This window comes from Rhineura floridana, chromosome 1 (assembly GCF_030035675.1).
Source record: "Rhineura floridana isolate rRhiFlo1 chromosome 1, rRhiFlo1.hap2, whole genome shotgun sequence".
Classification (NCBI taxonomy): Eukaryota; Metazoa; Chordata; class Lepidosauria; order Squamata; family Rhineuridae; genus Rhineura; species Rhineura floridana.
Window position 1 is genome coordinate 173,694,971 of NC_084480.1, and position 23,978 is coordinate 173,718,948.

Here is a 23,978-nt window from a genome sequence, read left to right on the forward strand (position 1 = left end):
TGTGCTTTGTTTATTTTATGTGAAGCTTGGATCCAAAATCCTGAAGTCAATTATTAACCTGTATTGATGGCAAAGCTGTTGTCAATTTCCAAGCTAATTTTGCTTAAACAGACACCATTTCTTGGCCAAGTTATTTGCCTTTTATAATGGCCCTATTATAAAATAGGTCATTTATTTATTTATTTATTTTACTAATTATTTAATTTATATCCCGCCCTTCCTCCCAGCAGGAGCCCAGGGCAGCAAATGAAAGCAGTAAAAACACTTTAAAGGTAAAGGTGTCCCTGTACTTATAGTGCGAGTCGTTTCCGACTCTTAGGGTGACGTCTTGCGACATTTACAAGACAGACCGTATATATGGGGTGGGATTGCCAGTTCCTTCCCCAGCCTTTCTTTACCCCCCAGCGTATGCCGGGTACTCATTTTACCGACCACGGATGGATGGAAGGCTGAGTGGACCTCGACCCCTTTTACCGGAGATTCGACTTCCTCCTTCCATTGGAATCGAACTCCGGCCATGAGCAGAGCTTCGGCTGCGTTGCCGCCGCTTACCACTCTGCGCCACAGAGAACACTTTAAAACATCATAAAAACAGATCTTAAAATACATTAAAACAAAACAACTTTAAAAACATTCTTTAAAAAAGCTTTAAAAACATCTTAAATAAAAAGGGTTAAAAAAACATATTCTTTAGGAAAAAAATGTTTTTTTAAAAAAATATTAAAAGCAATTTCAACACAGGCGCAGACTGGGATTGGTCTTAACTTAAAAGGCTTGTTGAAAGAGGAAAGTCTTCAATTGGTGCCGAAAGCATAGCACAGATGGTGCCTGTCTAATATTTAAGGGGAGGGAATTCCACAGGGTAGGTGCTGCCACACTAAAGGTCCATTTCCTATGTTGTGCAGAACGGACCTTCTGATAAGATGGTATCTGCAGGAGGCCCTCACCTGCAGAGCGCAGTGATCAACTGGGTATATAAGGGATAAGATGGTCTTTCAGGTATCCTGGTCCCGAGCTGTATAGGGCTTTGTACACCAGAACTAGAACCTTGAACTTGGCCCAGTAGCAAATGAGCAGCCAGTGCAATTCTTTCAGCAGCGGTAACATGTTGGCAATACCCTGCCCCAGTGAGCAGTCTCGCCACCACATTTTGCACCAGCTGCAACTTCCGGACCAACCTCAAGGGCAGCCCCACATAGAGCTCATTACAGTAATCCAGCCTGGAGGTCACCAGTGCATGGACAACAGTGGTCAGGCTATCCCGGTCCAGAAACGGCCACAGCTGTCTTACCAGCCGAAGCTGGTAAAAGGCACTCCTAGCCACGGAGGTCACCTGGGCCTCTAGCAACAAAGATGAATCCAGGAGTACCCCCAGGCTACGAACCTGCTCTTTCAGAGGGAGTACGACCCCATCGAAAGCAGGCAACTGACCAATCATCCAAACTCGGGAACCACCAACCCACAGCGCCTCCGTCTTGCTAGGATTCAGACTCAATTTATTGGCCCTCATCCAGCCCACCACCAAGTCCAGGCACCAGTCCAGGGCTTGCACGGCCTCTCCCGATTCAGATGTTACTGTTTTAATGCTGATTTTATATGTTTATATGTTTTATATGTTTATAGGTTCTTAATGATATGTACTTATTTTTATCTGGAAGCCGCCTTGAGTTTCAGTTTGGAAAAAGGGCGGGGTATAAATAAAGATAATAATAATAATACTGCTGACACCTCGCCCCAAACCTCCTGATGACCGCTCCCAAGGGCTTCATATAGATGTTAAACAGCATGGGGGATAAGATGGTACCCTGAGGCACCCCACAGCACAACTGCCAGGGGGCTGAAAGACAGTCACCCAATGCTGAGAGCGACCTTGGAGATAGGATTGGAACCCCTGTAAAACAGTGCCTCCAATACCCATCTCATCAAGTCGGCCCAGAAGGATACCATGGTCAATCATATCAAAAGCCGCTGAGAGATCAAGTAAGAATAACAGAGTCGCACTCCCCCTGTCCTTCTCCCGATAAAGGTCATCCACCAGGGCAACCAAGGCCGATTCAGTCCCATAACCAAAGTAGGTGTCCAATGCCATTTTTGGTATCTGATTCCTACTTAGATGGTCCCTGAAGATGCCTCCAGTTACTACTGCTAGGGTGCCATATGGAACAGAGTGATGGGTTTGGATGCAGCAGACCTGCTGGATTCATATTCTTGCTGAGCCATGAAACTCATTCTGTGTAGCTTTGGACAGATCATTCTTCACCTAACCACTTCTAATGGCTACTGGGAAAATAAATAGTATAAAAGGTATAACGTGTTGGAGTACTGCTAAAATTAGCAGAGTTTAGCTGCGTGTAACTTGCTCAGTGTTCCAGCATAATGCACTTTGTACACTGAACAGAAGCAACTAATAACATATTTTAACTTATTTTTAAACTGCTTAATATGAGGTTTTAATTCTATGTTAGATGTTTTTTACCTGTTGTAAAGCGCCCAGAGAGCTTCGGCTATGGGGCGGTATATAAATTGAATTAATTAATAAATAAATAATAGTAATGATAGTAAATTGATCAAAGTATTTGTTGAGATAAAGGGTTGTATCCAATGAAGTCATGCTATTAATTCAAGGGCTTCTATTTGCACAATGAAAGTTCCTTTCCCTCTCCTACCCCCAGTGGCCCCACAAATCTGTTCTGGGGGTTGCCACAACCTTCTGGAGCAGATTTGAGGGGTGGGGGCATGCAGGAAGAGGAGAGGAATACTAAGTTCCATTGTGCAAGTGGAGGTTCTTGCACTAATGGGATTATTTCATTGGATATAATCCAGTATTTTTATAGAAATGCTTGTTGTTGATGATGATGATGGTGGTGGTGGTGGTGACAGACAAGACTGGCCGTACGGGTGGGCAAGCTGGGTGGTCACCCAGGGTGCTGAGCTGAGGGGGATGCCAAGCCTTGTTGACAGGGTGCCTAGCTGAGCTGCGATGGGCAACAAGCTGAGCTGAGGAAGACACCGAGCTGAGCTCACTGGCTGTGTCTTTTTAATGTACTGTCTGCAGTGAGCTAAAGTGGCAAAAAGCAAGCGTCTGTAACCTTTATTTCAAGGTTCTACAGTTTTTTTTGCATACTAACTACAAAAATGATCTTCCTTCAATTAGTCTTAAAGGAGGTTTCTTTTTCAATTTCTTCTTTGATGACATTTGCACTAGGTAGAAATCAGTGGGGCACAGCTTTACTTTGAGGCAACGTTACTGAGCACTTAGCACTTCAAATAATATAAACACTGTAAGCACTATATTATTTATTTATTTATTTAGATGCATTGCCCGCCCTTCACCCAAAGGTCCCAGGAAGGGTTACAACATTTTAAAAATACATCACCAAAAACAGTTAAAAATAACATAAAATTAGAGCATCACAAAAAATAGGGTGGGTCCTAAAAATATACATCTCAGATGTCAAAGGGCAGGGTAAAGAGGTGTGTCTTCAGAGTTCACTAAAAACTATACAGTAAAGTTGCTAGACACACCTCTGTGGGGAGGGAGTTCCACAGCTTAGGGGCTGCCACAGAGACTGCCGTCTCCCAGGCCACCCCCACCTGAGCTTCTGAGAGTTGCAGAACTACCCAAAGGGCCCCCTGTGCTGATCTCAACAGTCAAGAGGGTCTGTAAGGAAGGAGGCAGTCTTACAGATATTTGGGACCTAAGTTGTTTAGGGCTTAAACTCTACCATGAGCACCTTGTATTGGGGCCAGAAATGAATTGGCAACCAATGCAGTTGTTTTAAAACAGGAGCTGTATGAGTTCTAAAGCAAACCCCAGCCAATAATCTGGCTTCTACATTTTGGACCAGCTGAAGTTTCAGAGTCAAAACAACAACAATAATTAATAATATAAAGCCGTAAGCTCAGCTAGATAACTTTTTATTTATAACTTTTCTTTATTATTTTTAAAGATAAAAACAATGGGTATTCTAAAATAAAGAATGCTTACCGAAAGATAGGAACTGCTACAAAACAAAAAATAAAAAAGTAAACAAAAATGTAAAAGTAAAACCTGTGATAGCTAAGGAGGGAGTGTTGGAGCTCAGGGAGGAGAGCTTCCATCAGGAGCCATTGTGTGTGTGTTGAACCTAACAAAGAATATCCGCCTACAACTCCATGAGAGTCATCCTTTGAGAGCAACCCACACCACATGACAGAGACTTCATTGGGATCCTAGAATTAAACAGGAATGCGCTGAAAGAAGAGCAACAAAGAAGAGGTAGCTCGCTCTGAGCTCTCTTCATAGGCATTGCTGGGAAAAGCCTGGGAGTAGCAGGATCTGTTACATTACTATGTTTTGAAATCCTGCACAAGCCATACAACTTGGTAACACTGCAGGGCTGCCCGGGGGGTGGGGGGACTGGGGCAATTTGCTCAAGGCTCCCACAAAGCAAGGGCCTTCCTGCCTCACTTCCTGTGCATATAATTGGCCTCTGCCTTAACTAGAGGTGTGAAGGCCCAGAAAAATGGGGGGGGGTTAATGGGTTTTCCCATCCATTTTTTCTGGGTTTTTTTCACATAAGACGGGGGAAAGGAAAATGGGGGAACCTTTTTTTTTTTAAAAAATCTTTTTTTCTGGTCCTTCACATCTCTAGCCCTGACCCTGTCACATTGCTGACTAGAATTCTTGGTATTTTGTTTAAAGTTTTCATACAAAGAGGAAATCGTATATTAGAGTGTAAGATTACACTGAATCTTAGCATGCAATTTACCTCTCCCTGGCCATGATTAAGTAAATATTTTACATAATTATGTATGAAATAGAATAGATACTAATTTGAGGCTTAAGCTGGCTGTAAAATATATCCTTGAGAGGCTATTAGCTAGACCTGCAGCCCAACTATGAGGGAGTCTAAATCGATCATGGTAAGGTAAAATCTTTCTTTATGTCTGGGCAGCAATAGAGATAGGATTGGTCAGGCAGGCTTATGACTGGCCCAGGTCATGTAGCCCCAGTTACAGAGTCTGTTGTAAGGAGAGAAGGAATAGGAAAGGCTTTAAGGAGGGATCCTGTGGCAGAGTAGGTGGCCTGTTCTTGTTACAGAAAGAACTGCAGGCCCACCAGGAAAAGAGCTCAAGGAGTGAGTGAGTGCGTGAATGCCACCTAAGATTTCCAAGCAAGGTGCTCCTGGAGAGTACTTTTCTGTGGAAGTTACCACAGAACTGAGCGGTGTGAGGCCAGGCCTTAAGTAAGTAGTGGAGAAGCCCAGCAATGGGCCACAACCAGAAGACCTGTTAGACTGAGCCCCAGGAAACAGAAAGAAGCTCTGCCAGAAAGGCTTTGGAATTTGTAGGAGGTGTTCAGGAGAAGCACAGCCCAATCCTTATTCCCTTGTCCCCATCAGTAGTGTAGTGGCAAATTCAGAAGTACACGGTCCCTTCACGTTTGTCACAGCCACCATCATCCTTTTTTTGCTGTGGAGTTGAGAATGAGATCCTTGTCAATGCCTTCTCCCACAACAAAAGACATCCCTAGGAGCCAATAAGCATTAAAGAAGAGAGTGTAAGCTATTGAGAAGAGTCTTCTCAGTGGCTGACTTGCTTCCTTTCACTCTGATTGGCTCCAATCAGCAGGAAAGAATAAAGAAGCATGCTAGAAGACTCTTCTCAGTGGCTAACACACTCCCCTCTCATGCTGATTTGCTTGTAGGATGCTGGAGACATAGTGACCCTGCTGGGACCCCACTCTCCCAAACGTAAGGGGTTTAAGACCCCCTGAGACCCTGGACAACTACATCACTGGTCTCCATTTAAGAAAAAGTGAAGCACATCTATCATTCTGCTTGATTCCATGGCAAAGAGCTGCAGGCAAGAATTCTCACATGTATATATGCAAGTATTCTCGCTTATCGCCCCAGTTTTGTACATACACGCCTGGGTCCTTGTAGGAGCAGCAGCAGGGCCCATAACATCACACCTGCACCAGACCCCATAAACCCTCTGGGTGGCCCTGCAAAGCTGACCATGGAGGGGGCACCAAAGTCATTCCTCCCCCTATTTATCATAGGGCTGGCCTTCATGATAGGGCACATTCAGTAATTGGTCATTACCTGAATACATGAAAAGCTGGGTTGTAATCTAAATGCACAAAGCATATTCTATATTGTAAACAGCTACTAAAACAAGTCTGGAATACATCTGAAAACTACGTCTTCAAAGATCAAAACTTGGGTGCTTCCCTTACAGCTATTTATGGGCTAATTCCACCAGGAAGTTCTCCTCCCAAACCACAAGGGCACAAGGGTCATGCTCTTGAACAGCTCCCATTCATGTCAGTGAAGCATGGATATGAGATCTTCCTGGTGACTTGTGCCATATCCAGCTTAAAGCAACCAGACTGCAAAAGAATAGTTCCCTTCACAGAATATCGAAGGTACAGTGCCATAAAATGAGGATTTATGTAATACATACCCTTGCATTCCAGCTCTTAAAGATGCAGAATAACGCCAGTCAGGATTGGGTGGTTTTGGCTGCAATGCAAAGCAAAGAAAGAAATCAATATTAATTTGTGCTTAAAGATATTTTAAAAGCTATGCATTCTAATATAGGATCCCTTCCAAAGTTCTTCAGCTTTTTAAAAAATGTTTTGCCAAAAGATCACATAAATATACTCACTTGAATGCAATAAGATTTGCCAACTCCTATACATTTCAAAGGAACATTGTTATAATTACACTTGAGTCATTGTAATCATGGCATTTCTTGATCACTTTTTAAATTGAACTGCACACACACTTTTATCCATTCATCAGTTGTCACTATTAAACTCTTGGCCAACCAAAAGGTCATCATATTAGAGACCCCAATCTCCCCTCCCGCTTTTTAAAGATTTCGCGCATCCTAGTAAAGTGCCTAACAGAGAGGTTTATTTAATCATTGGAATCCCATCTACAATATCTGAGGCAGCTTCCAACCATAAATCCAACATCTAAGGACAGAACTAGTAAACCATGCTTTATAGAAGGCAAGGTGCTGCCACAAAAATGGCATTCCCCTGTCAAACCTCCACATGCACCATAACATCTCATAACATTCAACTGCTATTGTAGTACAATTACATTTTCCTACTGTTTACTAGCAGCAACTAATGTCAGCATGTCAGGTCACATTTAAGCAGGGGCAAACTAAATACAATGGGGGCAGCTAACTTCATGTCTGCCCCATTCACAAAAAAGAGTACATGGGTTGCTTTTAACATTACAAGAGTTATGTGGATAAGGGAACTTGAATGGTTCCACACCCCCTTCTCCAACCTTAGCTCATTATGTTCCTTCACTTTAATCATTTTTCTCTCCAGTACGAATCACTTTGGAAATTGGACCTGGGCTTGAAACAACAGAGGTAAGAGGAAAGGGGAAAGGTTCTACTCCAAATTGTACCTTTTTAAATAAAAAATAGGACCACTTCGGTCTGCTTTTTACATGAATAGGTTAGTCACCTGAAGAATAAATGTGACTGCCTGTCCCTGTCACATTTAGTTTGGCCTTGTCACTACACAATGGAGAACTCAACAGAAGGTTGCCATGTTTGTGAGCAGCCTGTTGGCTGCCATAAAGTGAAGTTCCATCGTATAAATCCAGGGATGGCTAAGGTGTGGCCCTCCAGAGGTTGCTGGACTACAACTCCTATCATCCCTAGCCATTGGCCCTGCTGGCTGTGGCTGATGGAAGCCGAGTTCAACAATACCTGGAGGGCCACACGTTAGCCACTCCTGTTACAAATAATCATTAAGGTCACTCTGGAACTCCCTGCCCATTGACATTAGGCAGACATCTTAGCTCTGTTGTCTTTGGTGCTTGCTAAAAACTTTCTTGTTTAGGCAAGCTTATCCAGATATGAAAGATTGACATGCATGTCAATAGGTAATTTCCTTTTTTATACATATAATGTATATTTTTAACTACTGATTTTATATATACCTGGAATTATTTAGGTCAATTTGTTTTTAAACTTCTGACTTTTATAGATAATTTTAATATATATTATATGTTCTATGTAAACTGCTTAGGGTTTTCTATACAAATGTTAAAATAATCGTTTAAAACAATAAAGTAACATATGCTTCTGACTGTGCACAATTTTTTATTAGATTTTTAAAATGGAGTGCAACCCCATGCAAACAAAGAACAGGTCCAATAATTACAAAGAGGAAGAAGTGCATATGCACTGTGAACAATGGGCAGCGTGCAAAACTCAAAAGGCATGACACAGGAAAATGGAAAATGAGGTGTTAGGAAACTGAATATCACGTCTACAATCCCAAACCAGCTTGAGATGTACAGTACTTACTTCTCAGTTAATATTGCTAAGGACTGGATGTTAAGGATTACAAGAAAATGTGTGAAGACAGAGATTTTTGTATTCTTGAAAAAAAACTTTGCTTGTTTATCCACTGAAAGTGAGAAAATGATTCTCTTCTACTGTAAGGTGCCTCACGGAGTTCCTATTAAGTGCAGCCTCCTGTGAAGAATGGATTTAAGCCACTCTATTTGTTATGGGTTTTCTGCTGGGGTTTATGGACTGCAGAGAATTATACTAGATTATATCAGGCTTGCTGACTGCAGCAGATTTTAGTCAAAAGCAGACATGTTTTGTCACAACAGGAGCTTATGCCTCAAGCAAAGTGGTACAAAAACAGGAGGAAGAAATGGAAACCAAATACCCTGTTTTCAAACTCAAATCTCAGCCATAACCAGTGATCACAGACATAATAACTGTATCAGAGTTATTTGAGAATACAACAAAAAAGTCCTGTGATATCTTAGACTAATAGCTTTATTGATGCCTAAGTTTGTGTGGACCACAGACTATTTTGTTAGATTCAAGACTAATGGACCCTAGTCTACAAAGGTTAATACCCAATAAATCTGAATCTTTACAATGTGACATTTCTTCATTGTTTTTGCTGCAAAATAGTGGCTATTTGTCACCTGAAACTACAAAATATTAAATTACTTTTCTTTGTTACACTGGTTACAAGAGAAATATTCATCATATTTTACAGCCGTATATTGCTGTTAAGCATATTTGTCTGGACATCTAAATGGGTGACTTGTGACTCAACTGTATTTTATGGCTCATGTTTGCATCCTCTCCTTTCTCCAAGAAGCTCCAGGAGGTATACATTTCCGTTTTATTATCCTCAAGAAGTTCCCGGAGGTATATATTTCCATTTTATTATCCTCAAAAGGCAAGAAAGATCATCTCAGCCTGGCACACTAGTTCTATTCAGGTCCCCTTTGTATGTATGTGGGCAACCTCTTGCCATGCGCAGAGCTTGGAAAAGTTACTTTTTTGAACTACAACTCCCATCATCCCCAGACAGCATGGCCACTGGACTGGGCTGATGGGAGTTGTAGTTCAAAAAAGTAACTTTTCCAAGCTCTGGCCATGCGGCAGCTCCCCTGAAATGTGCACACAAGCTCCCACAATAATTGTGACTATTACTTTCCATTATTTATTTATTTATTTAAAAGATTTCTATCTCACCCTTCTACCCTATAATAGGGCACATCACAAAAACATTAAAATAAATTAAAATACATAAAACGCAATTAAAATACATAAAATACTATATACATACACACACACACATATATAGGGAGTGGTACTGAAGGGACTACAGAGGTAAAAATTAACACAGAAGGCATAAAATCAGTGTCAGGCTCTACCCTCAGTCCATTAAGACCCTTCCATGTGAGCATACTTTCCATAACACCGTCACTTTTATAATATAGGCAGCCAAATGACACTGCAGAGATCTTGTGGTCCTTTAAAGCACTGTTTTTAAACTGGTGGATTCACAAGTGTGTTGCAACAAAGAACTCACCACCATTTTCTTTCCTTCTGTTTTCTCTTTGAGATAATAGGGATTACAGCAGAATTGGCTCTTTGTTCCCCTTTGTTATGACATGTGCACATGATCAAGATGCACAAGCTTCAGGTACCCACATGAAGGCAATCTGCTCTTCCCTCCATTCAAGTGGTGAAATAAATCAGAAACTGCAGTTAACCATAACTTCTTGTTATATCCAAACTGAAAACTATGGATAACGGTTTCCCAACAAGCCACAATATGAAGCTATGGCTTAAAAAAAAGTTGACTTCTTGATCCTGACTAGTTGCAGTTTAGACGTAATGGGAAGCTATATAGCTTCCTGTCTTATTTCCTCACTCACACAAAAGGGGTTGGAGCAAACAGGCTGTATGAATGAAGCTCATGCGTATCTCAGTTTCTTAAGCCGAGATTTGATAATGGAATGTGAACCTGCCAAAATGCTCTCTTCTATACTACTGCTAAAGGCATGAGCTCTCTAGCTTCCTTTGCCTCTGGTTGTCCTACAGTTGGACATGACACTGCGGACGAGAGACAGACTTGGGTACCACAGTTTTAGACCATGTGATGCATTCAGGATGACCTGGGGGAGTTTCATTTGAGGATCAAAATACACATTATGTTGAGCTGACTCTTTCTTCCCTATGGAGGGTCAGAGGGCAGAGTTCGTTAAACTCATGCCTTCAACTCATTTTTAAGCTTAGCATTGCCATATTCAAGCTGCTTTTCCACCTGCATAGAGAAACTGGTCGTGTTGAACTGATAGAAAGGGGCAGGCAAATTAACTCAGTCCCTGAATCTGGTTAGAAGCAGCGGACTACTGACCTGTAATTTCAGCAGGACTATCTAGAGGCAGCAGGTAAAAGAGCATGATTAACAAAATGAATCAAAAGGGTAGACAGGAGTTAACCTTTTTTAAAGAGGTCAGAGTAATTAACATAAGAACATAAGAAGAGCCCGCTGGAATCAGGCCAGTGGCCCATCTAATCCAGCATCTTGTTCTCATAGTGGCCAATCAGATGCCCACGGGAAGCCCGCAAGCAGGACCAGAGTACAACAGTATCCCCCCTCCCCCCAGTTTCCCAGTAACTGGTATTCAGAAGCATACTGCCTTCGACTGTGGAGGCACAGCACAGCCACCGTGGCTAGTAGCCTTTGATACCATTATCCTCCATGAATTTGTCTAATCCTCTTTTAAATGTCTAATCCTCTTTTAAAGCCATCCAAGTTGGTGGCCATCACTGCATGTCATGTCACCTCTTACTCTCCTTTTATCTAAACTACTTGCAAGTTTCATGGCCAATGATCACGGATTATATGAATTATATTCCAACATGTGGAGGACCACAGATTAGCCATCCCTAATCTAAGGAGGTACTTCTACCAGCAGCACTGTAGGCTCATAAAATTGGGAGCTATGCACAGAACCAGGCTGCCAGGTTCTAGTCCGGGCAGCTCCTGATACTACCATAAAGTAGGTTTGATGGTAAGTTTTGTATTTGGTCAGACTCAGCCCATGTCTTGTTCCACTTGTATTCAAGCCACCATACAAGCCATTTCATTGAGCCCAGCACCCTCCTTATACATGTACACACAAAACAGAGAAGACAAAAGGCTATGAAATGGAAAAGGTAACAGTAGGGCTGTCACATTTCTATGCAGAACCCAAATTTACATACGGTATGTTAAGGAGAGAGCATGGCCCATTCTCAGTAACAGTCATTCTGACAACGTTGTCTTACTTGCTATCCTAACTCTTCACCCAGTGAGAAACAATTGCTTTCCATAGTTAGAAATTAAGTCCAAACTGAACAGAGTCAGATTTGCTTATAAACTGTGCAGCACATTGGAGGCCTTCCTCTGAAGTCTTTTTGCTGAAGCTGGCCCCTCTAAGATGAAGTCAGCAGCAGATTATCCTGGGGGACTGAAAATGTTCTCCCTCCCATTTCCAGGGTGTTCAATTTTTTATGTCAGAATTATGTCCACTTATTTTCTTACGCAGATACAGATTTATTTGTCCTAGGAAGAAAAAGAAAGGCTTTGTTGGCAGGTGATGGTGTATGTAACATTGGCGTATATTAAGGTGAATGAATCCTGATAGTGGAGCTGATATTATTACATCTTGTAATGGTGAATTGCCAACTGAGGACAACAAGGAACAGTAATGCAACTGACCTGTTCCAGGACTCTGCTGTTTATGCATTCGGAGCACCCAAAAAAAATCCCTCTTGGACTAATGTGCCCTTGTCTAGCTTCAAAAGGCCATGCTTTGAAATGCTGGCTTAATGCCATAATGGATGACATTCACTAAAGTACACAAATAATACATAATAATAAAAGTGCTGCTGTAGTGGAATTGTTGGAAACAGATCAGAGATGAATGCCCAGTCCAGCTTTTTATTTTTTATATTAAATGCATTGAACTCAGTAACGTATTTAAAACTAGCTCTGCCTTTATTTCTTATTTCTCCTATATCAATATGCTTTATACAAACAAAGACTTTTCACCCATCTCCTCCTTTATTTAATTAGAGGCCATAATAAACTTCACAGTTTCCTTGCCCGTGTGATAATCTAACCTTTGACATTTTGCAAACATGCAATAGGTTTCATTCAGTGCAGAAGGATATTAAGCATTCATGGTTTGTCATGAGGCATGCAAATTGAAGGTGGGGTGGGGGCTGATGCTTGAGATACAGAAGTCCAAAACCCTGCTAGATATGTGGAGCAAATTTTATGGTTCTCCAGTTTACAACGAATGCATACAATCCAGTGAAAGTAACTAATGATTAAGAATTAATTCAGAATCCAGCCACTACAGTACTCTTAACTCTTTGAGAAGAGTTGGGAGGAAGATAATTAAAAACTATTTTACACATCCTGACTCTTTAGCAGCTTCTATGCTCTCCCTATCTTGAAACACAATGAAGAGCTTTAAGACAGATTTTAGTGTTAATCGGTTTTTGGTCCAAAGCGCTAACAGCAATCAATGGCTGTTTTAATGGTGTCCCTTCTGTCAGAACACCGCATTTCCATTTAACAGCTATAATCCTAACTGTAAATATCCTCTCTCTCTCCATCTCTCTCAATCTTGCTCAGTGGTTCTGGATGGTGGTCTCTGGGGAGAAAGCAGCAGGATGAACTCTTTCTACAAATGCATGACCTTCTCTGCTGTTGCCACTCCTGAGTGAAGACATGAAGAATCACAGCAAAATAAATCCACGGAAAAGAAACAAACAAACAAACATGTGATCAAATACAAAAGAACCCATTCTTTCTCAATAGGACATATCTGCATTTTAATTAGATGCATTAATGATATTTATTTATATTTTAAAGCATTTCTAAACCACACAATAATTTAAAAATCTCTAACCAGTGTACACTATGTACAATATAAAAACCATATCCATTAAAATAAAAATACAACAAATAGAACAACAGTATAAAAACATGTAAAACAAAAATCAGGGGATTCATGCATATAAAACAGCATCCAATCTGATGGGTCAGAGAAAGCCTGGACAAAATGACAAGTCTTTACAAGATGTCTGAAGCAGCTGATAGTTGCTGCTTCACGTATGGCAGAGGGAACAGCATTCAGCAGGCACCACAGCAGAAAACTCCCTTTTCAGGTCTCCGCCTTGTGATATTCTGTAGGGTGCAGTGCCACAAGTAGAATTTCCCCAGATTAGTTAAGTGATCTTACAGATCTATACAGGGCAGGGCAGGTGGTATAGCAGGTAACTTGATCATGAGTAGTTCGGGACTTTGTATGTTAACAACATGACCTTAAATATGGCCCAATAGCTGATTGGCAGTCAGTGCATTCCCCTCAGCACAGATGCAATATGCATGTGTCCAGGTGCTCCACTCAACAACCTAGCTGCAGCATTGCACCACCTGCAGTTTCTGGACCAATCCCAAGGGAAGCCTCACACAGAGCGCATTACAGCAGTCCAATCATGAGGTTACCAACACATGAATCACAGTGGCTAAGCTAGCACTTAGAGAGAGAGAGAGAGAGACAGAGAGAGAGTTGATGCACTTATATATGGCTCTCATTTCACTAGACAAAAAGAAGACTGTTGATGAAAATTTATTCATATAACCTCTGAGTCATGAGTATCCTGCTTGGATTAGCACTCACGGAAGCCTTCTGCAGGTGGTCACTAAGTGTACAAATGAGTTCAGGGGCAGGGGGGAAGGCATAAAGATGAGGCTATGCATGTGAAGACCTTTGTACAAACATGAAGGATCATCCATCAATTGCTTCAGACATCTTGTAAGGGCATATATTTTTTCTCAGGCTTTCCCTGATTCATAAGATTGGACCCTGCAATTGCTGAATTCCTGTTTTTATACTGTTTTATTGGTTTTTAAGTCTGTTTTTATGATACTGTCTTATTGTTCTTATGTTGTATTTTTGAATACCACTTAGAGATTTTTAACCACTAAGCCATTTAGAAATGCTTTTAAATAAATAAATAAATAATACAAAATGGATCCTGAATGTGTAGAGTTTGGGGGCAGGGCCAACCCCCTCCTCCATGCACTCATTTGTACAAAGGGTTTCTATGTCTGGTTCAGTGACTGAGCATGCAGTCCTACCCATGTGCCTAGGAGTAAGCCTCACTGAACTCAGCGAGACTTACTTCTGAGCAGACATATACAGAACTGTAATGTACAGGCCATAGAAATTCTTTGTTAACTTCAATTTGTGTTGGCTCAAATCCTATTCAAGGTAGAGAAGTATAAATCACACATTTACAAACAGTAATTTTAAAAAGCTAAGGCTGCTGTACATACACATATTTAGTCAGTTAGTTACACAAAGGAACAATGAGTTAGTATATTTTCATGAAAAGATCTCTTTTGAAGTAAGTGTGATATGGCAATGAAATCATTTAATCGATGCACCTCAGTTTTCCTTCTACAAAGAAAATAAGTAATTGTAAGACCAGGCTACGGTCTGAAGGCACATAAGGCAGCTCCCTACTGACGCTAAAGCAGGGTCAGCTCTGGTCAGTGCCTGGATGGGAGACAGCCTAGGAACCATATGTAAGCTGTCTTGGGTTTCTATCATGAAAAGAAAGGTAAGGCATCAATATAATCAATCAATAAATACAATAATAAGATGCCCCAGACCTGATGTTCTAAGTTTCCTTTTATTTTATTGCTGTAAATTCAATGCAGGGTGGTAAGGGGGGAAATGCTGCTTGCTAATTGGATGTGGGGAATCAGCTATGTATAGCCCTAGCATATTTCAGGCACTTCAGGGAATGAAAAGCGAAGAAACCCCTAATTCTCTGAGCTTGGAAAAGTTACTTTTTTAAACTACAACTCCCATCAGCCCAATCCAGTGGCCATGCTGGCTGGGGCTGATGGGAGTTGTAGTTCAAAAAAGTAACTTTTCCAAGCTCTGCTAATTCTGTACCAAATCATTCTGTGCTAGCAATCACAATTTGCATTTCTAGCATGAGGAAGACAAAAATGAAATTAAAAAGAAATTGTAATAGAAATATGTTTCATGAGTTCAGAAAGACAAAAACAGCTTTATTTGTTGAATAGTAGCTGCAGGTTTCTGCTAAGGCTGCCAGCCTTCTGTACAAAAATACTGCCCAGTACACCCCAATGGGGTGGGACTGGAATTGTCCAAGGTAAAATATATGGGGGTGGCAGTGATGGTAAAACCTGGTGGAATCCCACTTGTCATGAACAGATCATAGCTGATCAAGGAAAAGTCTCAGTCCCACTGGACTCTTGTGTAGTTGCTGTTGATTTTAATGGGTTCTGGTCAGAAGAAATTCCCACTTCATTGTTCCAAATACTATTAAGTCATATAAGAAATGTTGGATGTGTATGTGTGTGATTTATCTGCACAAGCCTGTACTCTGGATTGGCTCCGGTCCAGCACAATTGCTAAGGATGCCATTAACAAGTGTGTTTGTAGACATCTGTAAGGGCCAGAGTTCTGTGGAGTGAAAGACTGGCAGCTATTACCTTGCTCTCAGGTCCAGTGAGAGTTTTCCATGTGGCTCAGATGGAGGGAAGGGACTGGAAAGGACCTCCTATCCTTCATTCCTTCACTAGCCCTCCTTTCAGTTTAAGACAGACTTCTACTGCCCTTTATCAGAAGCTTTCTCAGGCCACTTCCACTTTCAGTTCCCCTTTTTCTTTCTTTTGCATAGTCATCCTGTTTCCTCCCTTGCTCACCAATAGCTGAAGTTTCTCAGGAAAGTACCCAGGCATTCACCTTTGCAAAAACGCCATCTCCTGCCATCACTTTCTGGTTGACAGTGACACAGATATCAACCTCCAACTAGCCTTTCAGCTCCATCTTCTCTCATCTCCTCTGCTGGGGTGGGGCCTGTTCTTCCACAATACTCTCCTCATACACAACAACACACGCTGACTGGGAGATCAGTTGCTACAAAACAATATGTGAGCACAATTAAGCAACTGAAATTGGGTTATAAGCAACCTCAGAATTCATGCGTCAAAGTGTTGTTATTGTTGTTAGTTTATTTCTATGCCATTTTTGGCCAAAAAAGACCCCCAAGGTGGCTCACACAGGGTAACACAAATAAAAAATCCAAGTTTTTTAAAAGTGTACCCAGTGCATTATTCAACAAACAGCAAATGTCTTGGCTCTTCCTATTAGAGCATTCAAAATGGTGGCAGAGAAAATATTAAGACCAAAATGGACTTCACTATTTTTAGGTAAATGCTCAGTATGGCAACTTACAAAATAATAACGTCCCACAATGCATATTTGCTGAAGGCACAGCTTTGAAGCTAAGTGTCACTCTGGTTTATTCTTCAACTGAAGTGAAAGGGCTGTCATAACAGACAAAGCAAACTGATCAGACTTAACTGCTGCTGAGGAGAGCAACAGATGGCAAAGGTAAAAACCCAGCTCAGATCTGTAGCCATATGTATTTCAGCACTTCCCTGGTTGAGGATGGGAGAGAAATATTCAAATATTCAAGCAATGGCACATATTCTCTGAAAAGGACAAGCCTGCTGGTTATGTTAAAAGCCCAACAGTAAAGTAAGATTTCTCCCTTCCGCCTGCAAAAAAGCAATTGCAAATGCTAGCTTTAATCTCACAGTGTTTCAGTATTGAAGCCAAGACGACTTGCCAGAGCTTGCTGTTCCCCTTAGATGATTATTCTGCCCTGACTGCCTTGTTCATCCAGCAGGCATGAATTATAACACTAGACATTCATTAAATCCTGTGCCTTGATCCTTTGCCCCTCCAGTGCCACCAACAGTCTCTCTGGTACCTGCTGGATATTGGCTACTAATGCTGCCAAAATACCCCAAAGCTTTTCTTCTCTTTTTCCTTTGCACAAAACATTTAAAACAGTCATTTGCAGACAGACAAAACACTTTTAATAGTCACAGTGAGCATGTATTTTTCAAAGCCCACTAAATTACAACCTATAATTCATGCCCTGGTGGACAGCATCTCCAGGAAGAATACACATACTCACACACACACCTCTCTCTCTAGAAGAAAATTGCACCTTTGGCTCTAGAACACTCTTGATGGATCTATTTCTAGTCCATGTCACTTTCACATTTTTACTCATAATTCTATTCCATTTCTGCAGTAATATGCATTTTTTTAAAATCCTCTCAAAATATATATTTAAACATAATATAATACTATTTTAGAACATATACAAATGGATAATGAAATGTGACCCTCTCAAACAGGCATTTAAATGCATATTTTGATAGATTTAAACTGCTGAGAAGTGCATCTCAAAACGTGGGTAAATGCAAAATCTCATGGATATCCAAATCCCTACCTGCATATTAGCCCAAGAGGTATATCAGGTCATTTTGTGTTGAAATTTTCAGCGACTGGATTTCTCAAATATTCCTAGATTAGAAAGAAAGTGGTTCCTCCGCTCCCCCATGCTTAGCAAAAATTGACCAGCCTTCCTCGGGCACATCAAAGGTCAAAATGAGGACAGAGACCTCAGAGAGGGAGGCTTATTAGCCACTTTCCCTGGCACTTTTCCTGTGTTGTTGCTGTTGTCCTGCTTGCGTTCAAAGTCTTATCTAGAGATTCACTCCTGTTCCTGCCCATTTTATTCTTGGGAAGAAAAGATTGGGAACCAGTGGGGAAAAGGTAATTGTTCATTTGCAAATTCAGGAAGAGAGAAGATGATGAAACTGCCTGGTGGCAAAAAGAGAGCCCATTCTTTGGTTAACTCCTTTATCCCGTCTGCTGATTCATAGTTTTCTTTTGCCTGCATCCTATTCTGGGTGTGTCTACCCAGACACACAGCCAGGGGCAACAAGAGATTTGTAGTAGAGTTCCTAGCATCATCAAGCCACAGTTCCCAGGATTCATTGTGGGAAGGCATGAGAGTTAAACTGGTAGAAAGGGTGTGTGTGCATGCATGTGTGTGTGTTATCTGTCTCATAATGGCTCCTGTCTTGGTAAACAGAATCACAAAATTGCAAGGCCACCAAAGGACACTGGTTTATTATATCTAATGTTAGTTCTACTCAGAGTATACCCATTGAAGTTAATGGACATGACTAACTAAGGTTCATTGGATACAACCCTGTGTGTCCAATTTCTACCCGAAGCATCAATATCTAATCCCTTACAGATCCTATTCCTTACCGATGCCCATCAACCCTATTCTAAAAAATCTTCAAAGAAAGAGATACCATAGCCTCTCGGGAACATGTTCCATTGTTATATCGCAGTTACAGTAAGCAACTGTACAGTAAATCTATTATTTCATCTAAATCAAGGTTCAGATTCCTGTTCAAGCACTGCAGTTTCTGATTTATTTTTCCAGACAGCTCACCTTCCAGTTACCCAGTTACTTTCAAAAACCCTGAACACAGATGCCATGCTGAAAGCTACTGAGGTGTATTCAGCACTTGTTGAAAAAATTGATTTTGACTGCTGAAAGCTCTGCCTCACATAGAAGTGGAACAAGGGAGGGGGGAAAGAAAGAACCATGTATCATTGCTAAAATGCTGTCATGCACATACAAATACTCAAAACCATGTGATTATTGCATCCCTAGAACATCCACAATCCCTTTTTATACTGATAACACAGCACAGTACCAGAAAACCAAGAAGCTACAGAGCTACTACACATCTCCTAATTTGAACAAAACTGGCACAACTTCCCCTTTTACCCCACCATAGTATTAATGATTTCAGGTAAGGTGCTGGTAAATTCCCCTTCAATAAGCAAGTAGATAATCTAGTACTGTTTTAAAGCTAAGGAAAGTCTCCAGAATTGTATTTTAGGGTTTCTGATCAATGCATTTTAATCCCACAGGGATATCTTTTGCACAACATGTTATCAATTTTTTTTTAAAAAGATTGTAAAATTCTTAGGAGCAAACTAAATGAGATGTCAAGATCTGTGATCAGATCTCCTGAAGTTGGAAGTGCTAGTGGGGGTCAAAATTAAAAACAGGAGTGTGGGGAGGGCAATCAGTTTGGGCCATGGTACTGGAAAAGGGCAGTCTAACCCCCCCCCACACACACACACCTGTCATTTACCCTAAAGGGCAAAAATAGACAGATATTTTTCTCTCAGTATATAAATTAACAATGTGGTCTCTTCATTCCACCACATGGAAATAAGGTCAATATTTTCAGTGAAACCAATGTTGGCATCATGGCTTAGATCCAGAGTTTCGTATGCAGTGGGAAAGGCATGAAGAATTCCTACATGTCTTGAATGACTGGGTCATCTTGGAAAGCACAGAAAGATGCACTGAAGGAGCAGCACCCACCCTTAAAGTGATTGGGGGAACTTGTGGGAACTCCATGTATATATTGGAACCTTCACATGAGCATGGAGCCACCAGATCACACAGCCTGTGCGCATACACTTGTACTACAGGGATAAATAGCAGATGTGTGTGCGGAAATCATCAGGAAAATGGTGCAAAAAGAAAGAGTTAATCTCTCCTCTTCTAACACCATGGTCCTAATACAGATTTTCTTCACCAAAATTTTAAGAGATAGGAATTCCAGTCATGTATCTCTGCTGTGTCAAGTTTACTGAACATAAAGAACAGACTAAATGAGACAGCAAGGATGCATGTTTAGGTTTGTGACACTAAAAATCACACTGTTCAGCAAGCATTTTATCTGGACTGAGGTCAAACAAATAAATTATACCTATTGATTCATTTCAAAAATTCAGAAATTACCAAAATGGCATTGTAATCCTCAATAGAATGTCCGTCACACCAAGTCCATTAAAACTGTCCATGGCATGATCCATGCTATTTTCTCAAGGATTATGCCAATTTTCTATATAGGATCTATTTTAAAAAATGTAACAGAACCTTTTAAAAGTGGGTAAGTGAGCTTTGGAGAAAAATCACCTTGAAACAACTTCATCTCAGAGCTTTCAATAGGAAGTATTTTGACTATTTAACTTGTTTTCTGCATACTAAAAACTGGCCATGCAGTTTTTTACTACACTAATTTACCTTCAGCAAAGTGTGTTTGTATCATTTTTCCAAAACTTTGAAACTGAAGACATTTTGTTTTCTACTGCTAAAGTCCATTTGGAGACAATGTGACTGTTTTTGGAATACCATACTATATGCCACCCAGCGAAACACCCAGGGTTATATTCCTGTGTTCCAGATGCCATAAAACTGGAACCTTGACAATATACTGTGTTAGCATGTGTTTACTTAAAGTCACAAGTGTATCACTGCAAAAGAGCATGATCAATTAATGATGAGGCCGTAGGTACTAAACAAGTACACTGGCTGGTTACAGGCTGCCATACTTCAACAGTCCAGATGTCTGGCAAACTGGATCAACAACACAGTGAAATATGTCACTAGACTTCCAGAGAAAGGGGGAGGTGGGGGAGGTAGGAGAGGAGGACAGGAAGAAGAGGCAACACCATGTGGTAAGTAAAAACAGTATGTTATCAGTTCAATCTAATCATATCGATTCAGAAAGAAGTCCTACTGAGTTCAACGGGGCTTCTTCCAAGGAAAAATAGCATGGGATTGTAACCTAAATATGCTTTATGCATCCTCAGGCTCCTGAAAAATACAAAACTATAAAGCCAAATATATATTAATATGGGGATCCAGCAGATAAAACTGAATAATAAATGACCAAGCTTTTAGGGAACAAAAAAATGGAATAAGCCCCACTGAACACAGTCCTTCCAAGTAAGCATGCAGGTTTGTGCTGAACATCAATTGAAGCATATTGATTCTCAGACTGTGTCTGTTTTAGTTACTTCTGTGCATATTTAGTGCTATCAATATAAACTGCTGGGGTGACCTTTGTCCTACAAGTAGAAAGGTGGCAGGAGATCCTGATATCAAGGACAAGGCAAGACTCTTTAACAACCATGTGCTGCAGACATGGAATAACATCTGAGCTAGCAGAGTTAAAAGCCTCAGATTTAGTCTTGGAAAATATTGAACAGCATCCCTTACCCTTCCTTTTACACACACTCACTTCCTATCATTGGACAATGCTAAGCTACTTCTAAAGGACTGGTAGCTAAATACAGAACACGTTCAGGTCATTTCTCCATTCAGTCCTCACCTCATTTGGAGTAATGGGCTCACTTTTAAGTATGATCAGGTTTTGTGAGCTCTGTCCACTCTGCCCAGTCAGATGTCTCTCAGCCAGCACAGCCTGGGAGTTGATTCCTGTAGGTCCCTCAGTATTGTAAAACATGAAAGTATCACTTCCTGAGCCTGCAGTCAGGCAGGCTTTGTAGCAGTAAGTCTTGGACAGAGATCCATTGCCCCGCACTTCAACAAAATGGGGCTGAACTTTTAAGCCATGTGGCATTCTGGTCTCAAGGTTGTTGTTTCCCTGCTTGTACATTTCAGTAGGGCACCTTTCTCTGGGGGTCCCACAGAACCCCGCACAGCAGGAGTCACCATGCATACTGGATTTCTGGCACTTGATCACAGCAAGGACAATGATTGTCAAGAGAAATATAAAGGACACGGAGCTCAGGGCAACAATGAGATAAAGGGTTATCTCGGAGTAATTTCTGGGACTTTTTATGTGCCTCCTAGTGTCAGGAATAATTTTGGAAACCCTGTCCACCACAGCAATGATTATTAGCACAGAGGAAGACAGGGGTGGCTCACCGTTGTCTCGCACCATGACAGTAAGGTTGAAGGTGGTCACAGTGTCCTCCCCCAGTTTTCGAGTGGTCCTAACTTCTCCACTGTGAACATCCACTCTAAAGACGTCTGGAATCGAAGACTGGGCCAGGTGAAAAAACAGCCATGCATTCTGCCCAGAGTCTGCATCAACGGCTATGACTTTGGTGACCAAGTATCCAATGTTGGCTGAGCGAGGGATCATCTCCATAGCTGCTGAGTCATTCACTGAGGCAGGATACAGGATTTGTGGTGCATGGTCATTCTGATCCACCACATAGATGTTCACTGTGACTGTGCTACTGAGAGATGGCACCCCCAAATCTTGGGCCTCCACAACAACCTGGAATTCCCTCAGCTTTTCATAGTCAAAAGAAGTGACAGCATAAATGTTGCCAGTGTCAGATTTAATGGAGACATAGGAGGCCACAGGAAGCCCTTGAATCTCTCCATTCAGCAGAGAGTAGGAAATGTAGGCATTTTCATTAGCATCAAGGTCAATGGCTTTGGCAATGCAGAGGGAAACTCCTGGAGCATTATTTTCAGGGATGTAAACAGAGTAAGTGGGTTCTTCAAACTGTGGTGGGTTATCATTGATGTCCGAGATGTCCACCTGGATGACCTTGTGAGAAGATAGAGGAGGGATCCCTGCATCTGTTGCAGTGATGGTAATATTGTAGGTGGAAGCTCTTTCATGGTCCAGGTTCCCCTGAGTGATGAGGGTATAAGAGTTTTTGAAGGAATTAAGTTTGAAAGGAAGGTTGGGAGGAATGCTCAAGCTGACTTGCCTGTTCTGGCCAGAGTCCTGGTCAGTGACGCTCATTAAGGCTACCACAGTGCCAGGTTGGGCATCCTCAGGGACTGGGCTGTACAAAGAAGTCAGCACAATCTCAGGAGCATTATCATTAGCATCCACGATTTTGACTAACACCTTGCAGTGCCCAGCCATGGGGACAGAGCCCCTATCAGTGGCTTGCACATAGATCTCATACGAGGAGGCCTCCTCATAGTCCAAGGTGCCATTAACCCTCACCTCTCCAGACACTGGGTTCACGCTGAAGAGTTGGCGCACTTTCTCAGGGGTGTAACTGCTGAAAGAATAGAGCAAGTCCCCATTGGAGCCGTCGTCTGGGTCAGAGGCGTTCAGTTTTACCACCAGGGTGGCCCGGGCGGCATTTTCTATTAAGGTTGCCACATAGGTACTGCGGTCAAATTCCGGGGGGTTATCATTGGTGTCCAAGACCCGCACAGAGATTTGGGCCGTGGCGGACTTGGTAGGATTGCCCCCGTCGACGGCAGAGAGCACCAGCTGCTGGTGGGCATTCTGTTCGCGGTCGAGGGGCTGGAGCAGCACCAGCTCCAGGAGTTTGCTGCCACGCTCAAAGTCCCCGAGGTCCAGACCGAAGTGCTCATTGGGGCTGAGGTGGTAGCTCTGCACCGAGTTGGAGCCCACGTCCGGGTCCTGCGCACTCTCGACGGGGAAGCGGGCGCCCGGCAGGGCGGATTCGCTGATCTCCAGCCGGTACTCCTGGCGCGGGAATCTGGGCGCGTTGTCGTTGACGTCCAGCACCTCCACCTCCACGTCGTGCACTTCGACAGGCTGCTCGATCACCAGCTCCAAGCTGAGGAAGCAGGAAGGGCTGAACTCGCATAGCGCCTCCCGGTCCACGCGCTCCTTCACCAGCAGCAACCCGTGGCCCAGATCCAGCGCCAAGTACTGCCTGCCGCTGCCCGAGGTCAGCCGGGCACCCCTCGCCGCCAGAAGTCGCGGCTCCAGGGCCAGGTCGTCCGCCACGCTGCCCACCACGGCGCCTCGGGGCAGCTCCTCCTGCACGGCGTAGCGGAGCTGCCCGCCGACGGGCCCCAGGCGCAGCAGCAGCGGCAGCAGCAGCAGGAAGCCGAGTGCCTCTGCCCCGCGGCCGCGCCAGGAACCAGGCGGC

The 23,978-nt window shown here is 42.3% G+C and overlaps 1 protein-coding gene across 4 annotated transcripts in view; it reads right to left on the minus strand.

Annotated features, from left to right (window-relative positions):
* The window catches only part of LOC133365104 (protocadherin alpha-2-like), a 235,821-nt gene that overhangs the window by 63,699 nt on the left and 148,144 nt on the right, over positions 1-23,978 (minus strand). For all 4 annotated transcript variants that reach the window (XM_061586530.1, XM_061586512.1, XM_061586521.1 and 1 more), the window contains exon 2: positions 6,451-6,509. In XM_061586530.1, the coding sequence (XP_061442514.1) occupies positions 6,451-6,509 (59 nt within the window). The remainder of the gene's footprint in view (positions 1-6,450; positions 6,510-23,978) is intronic.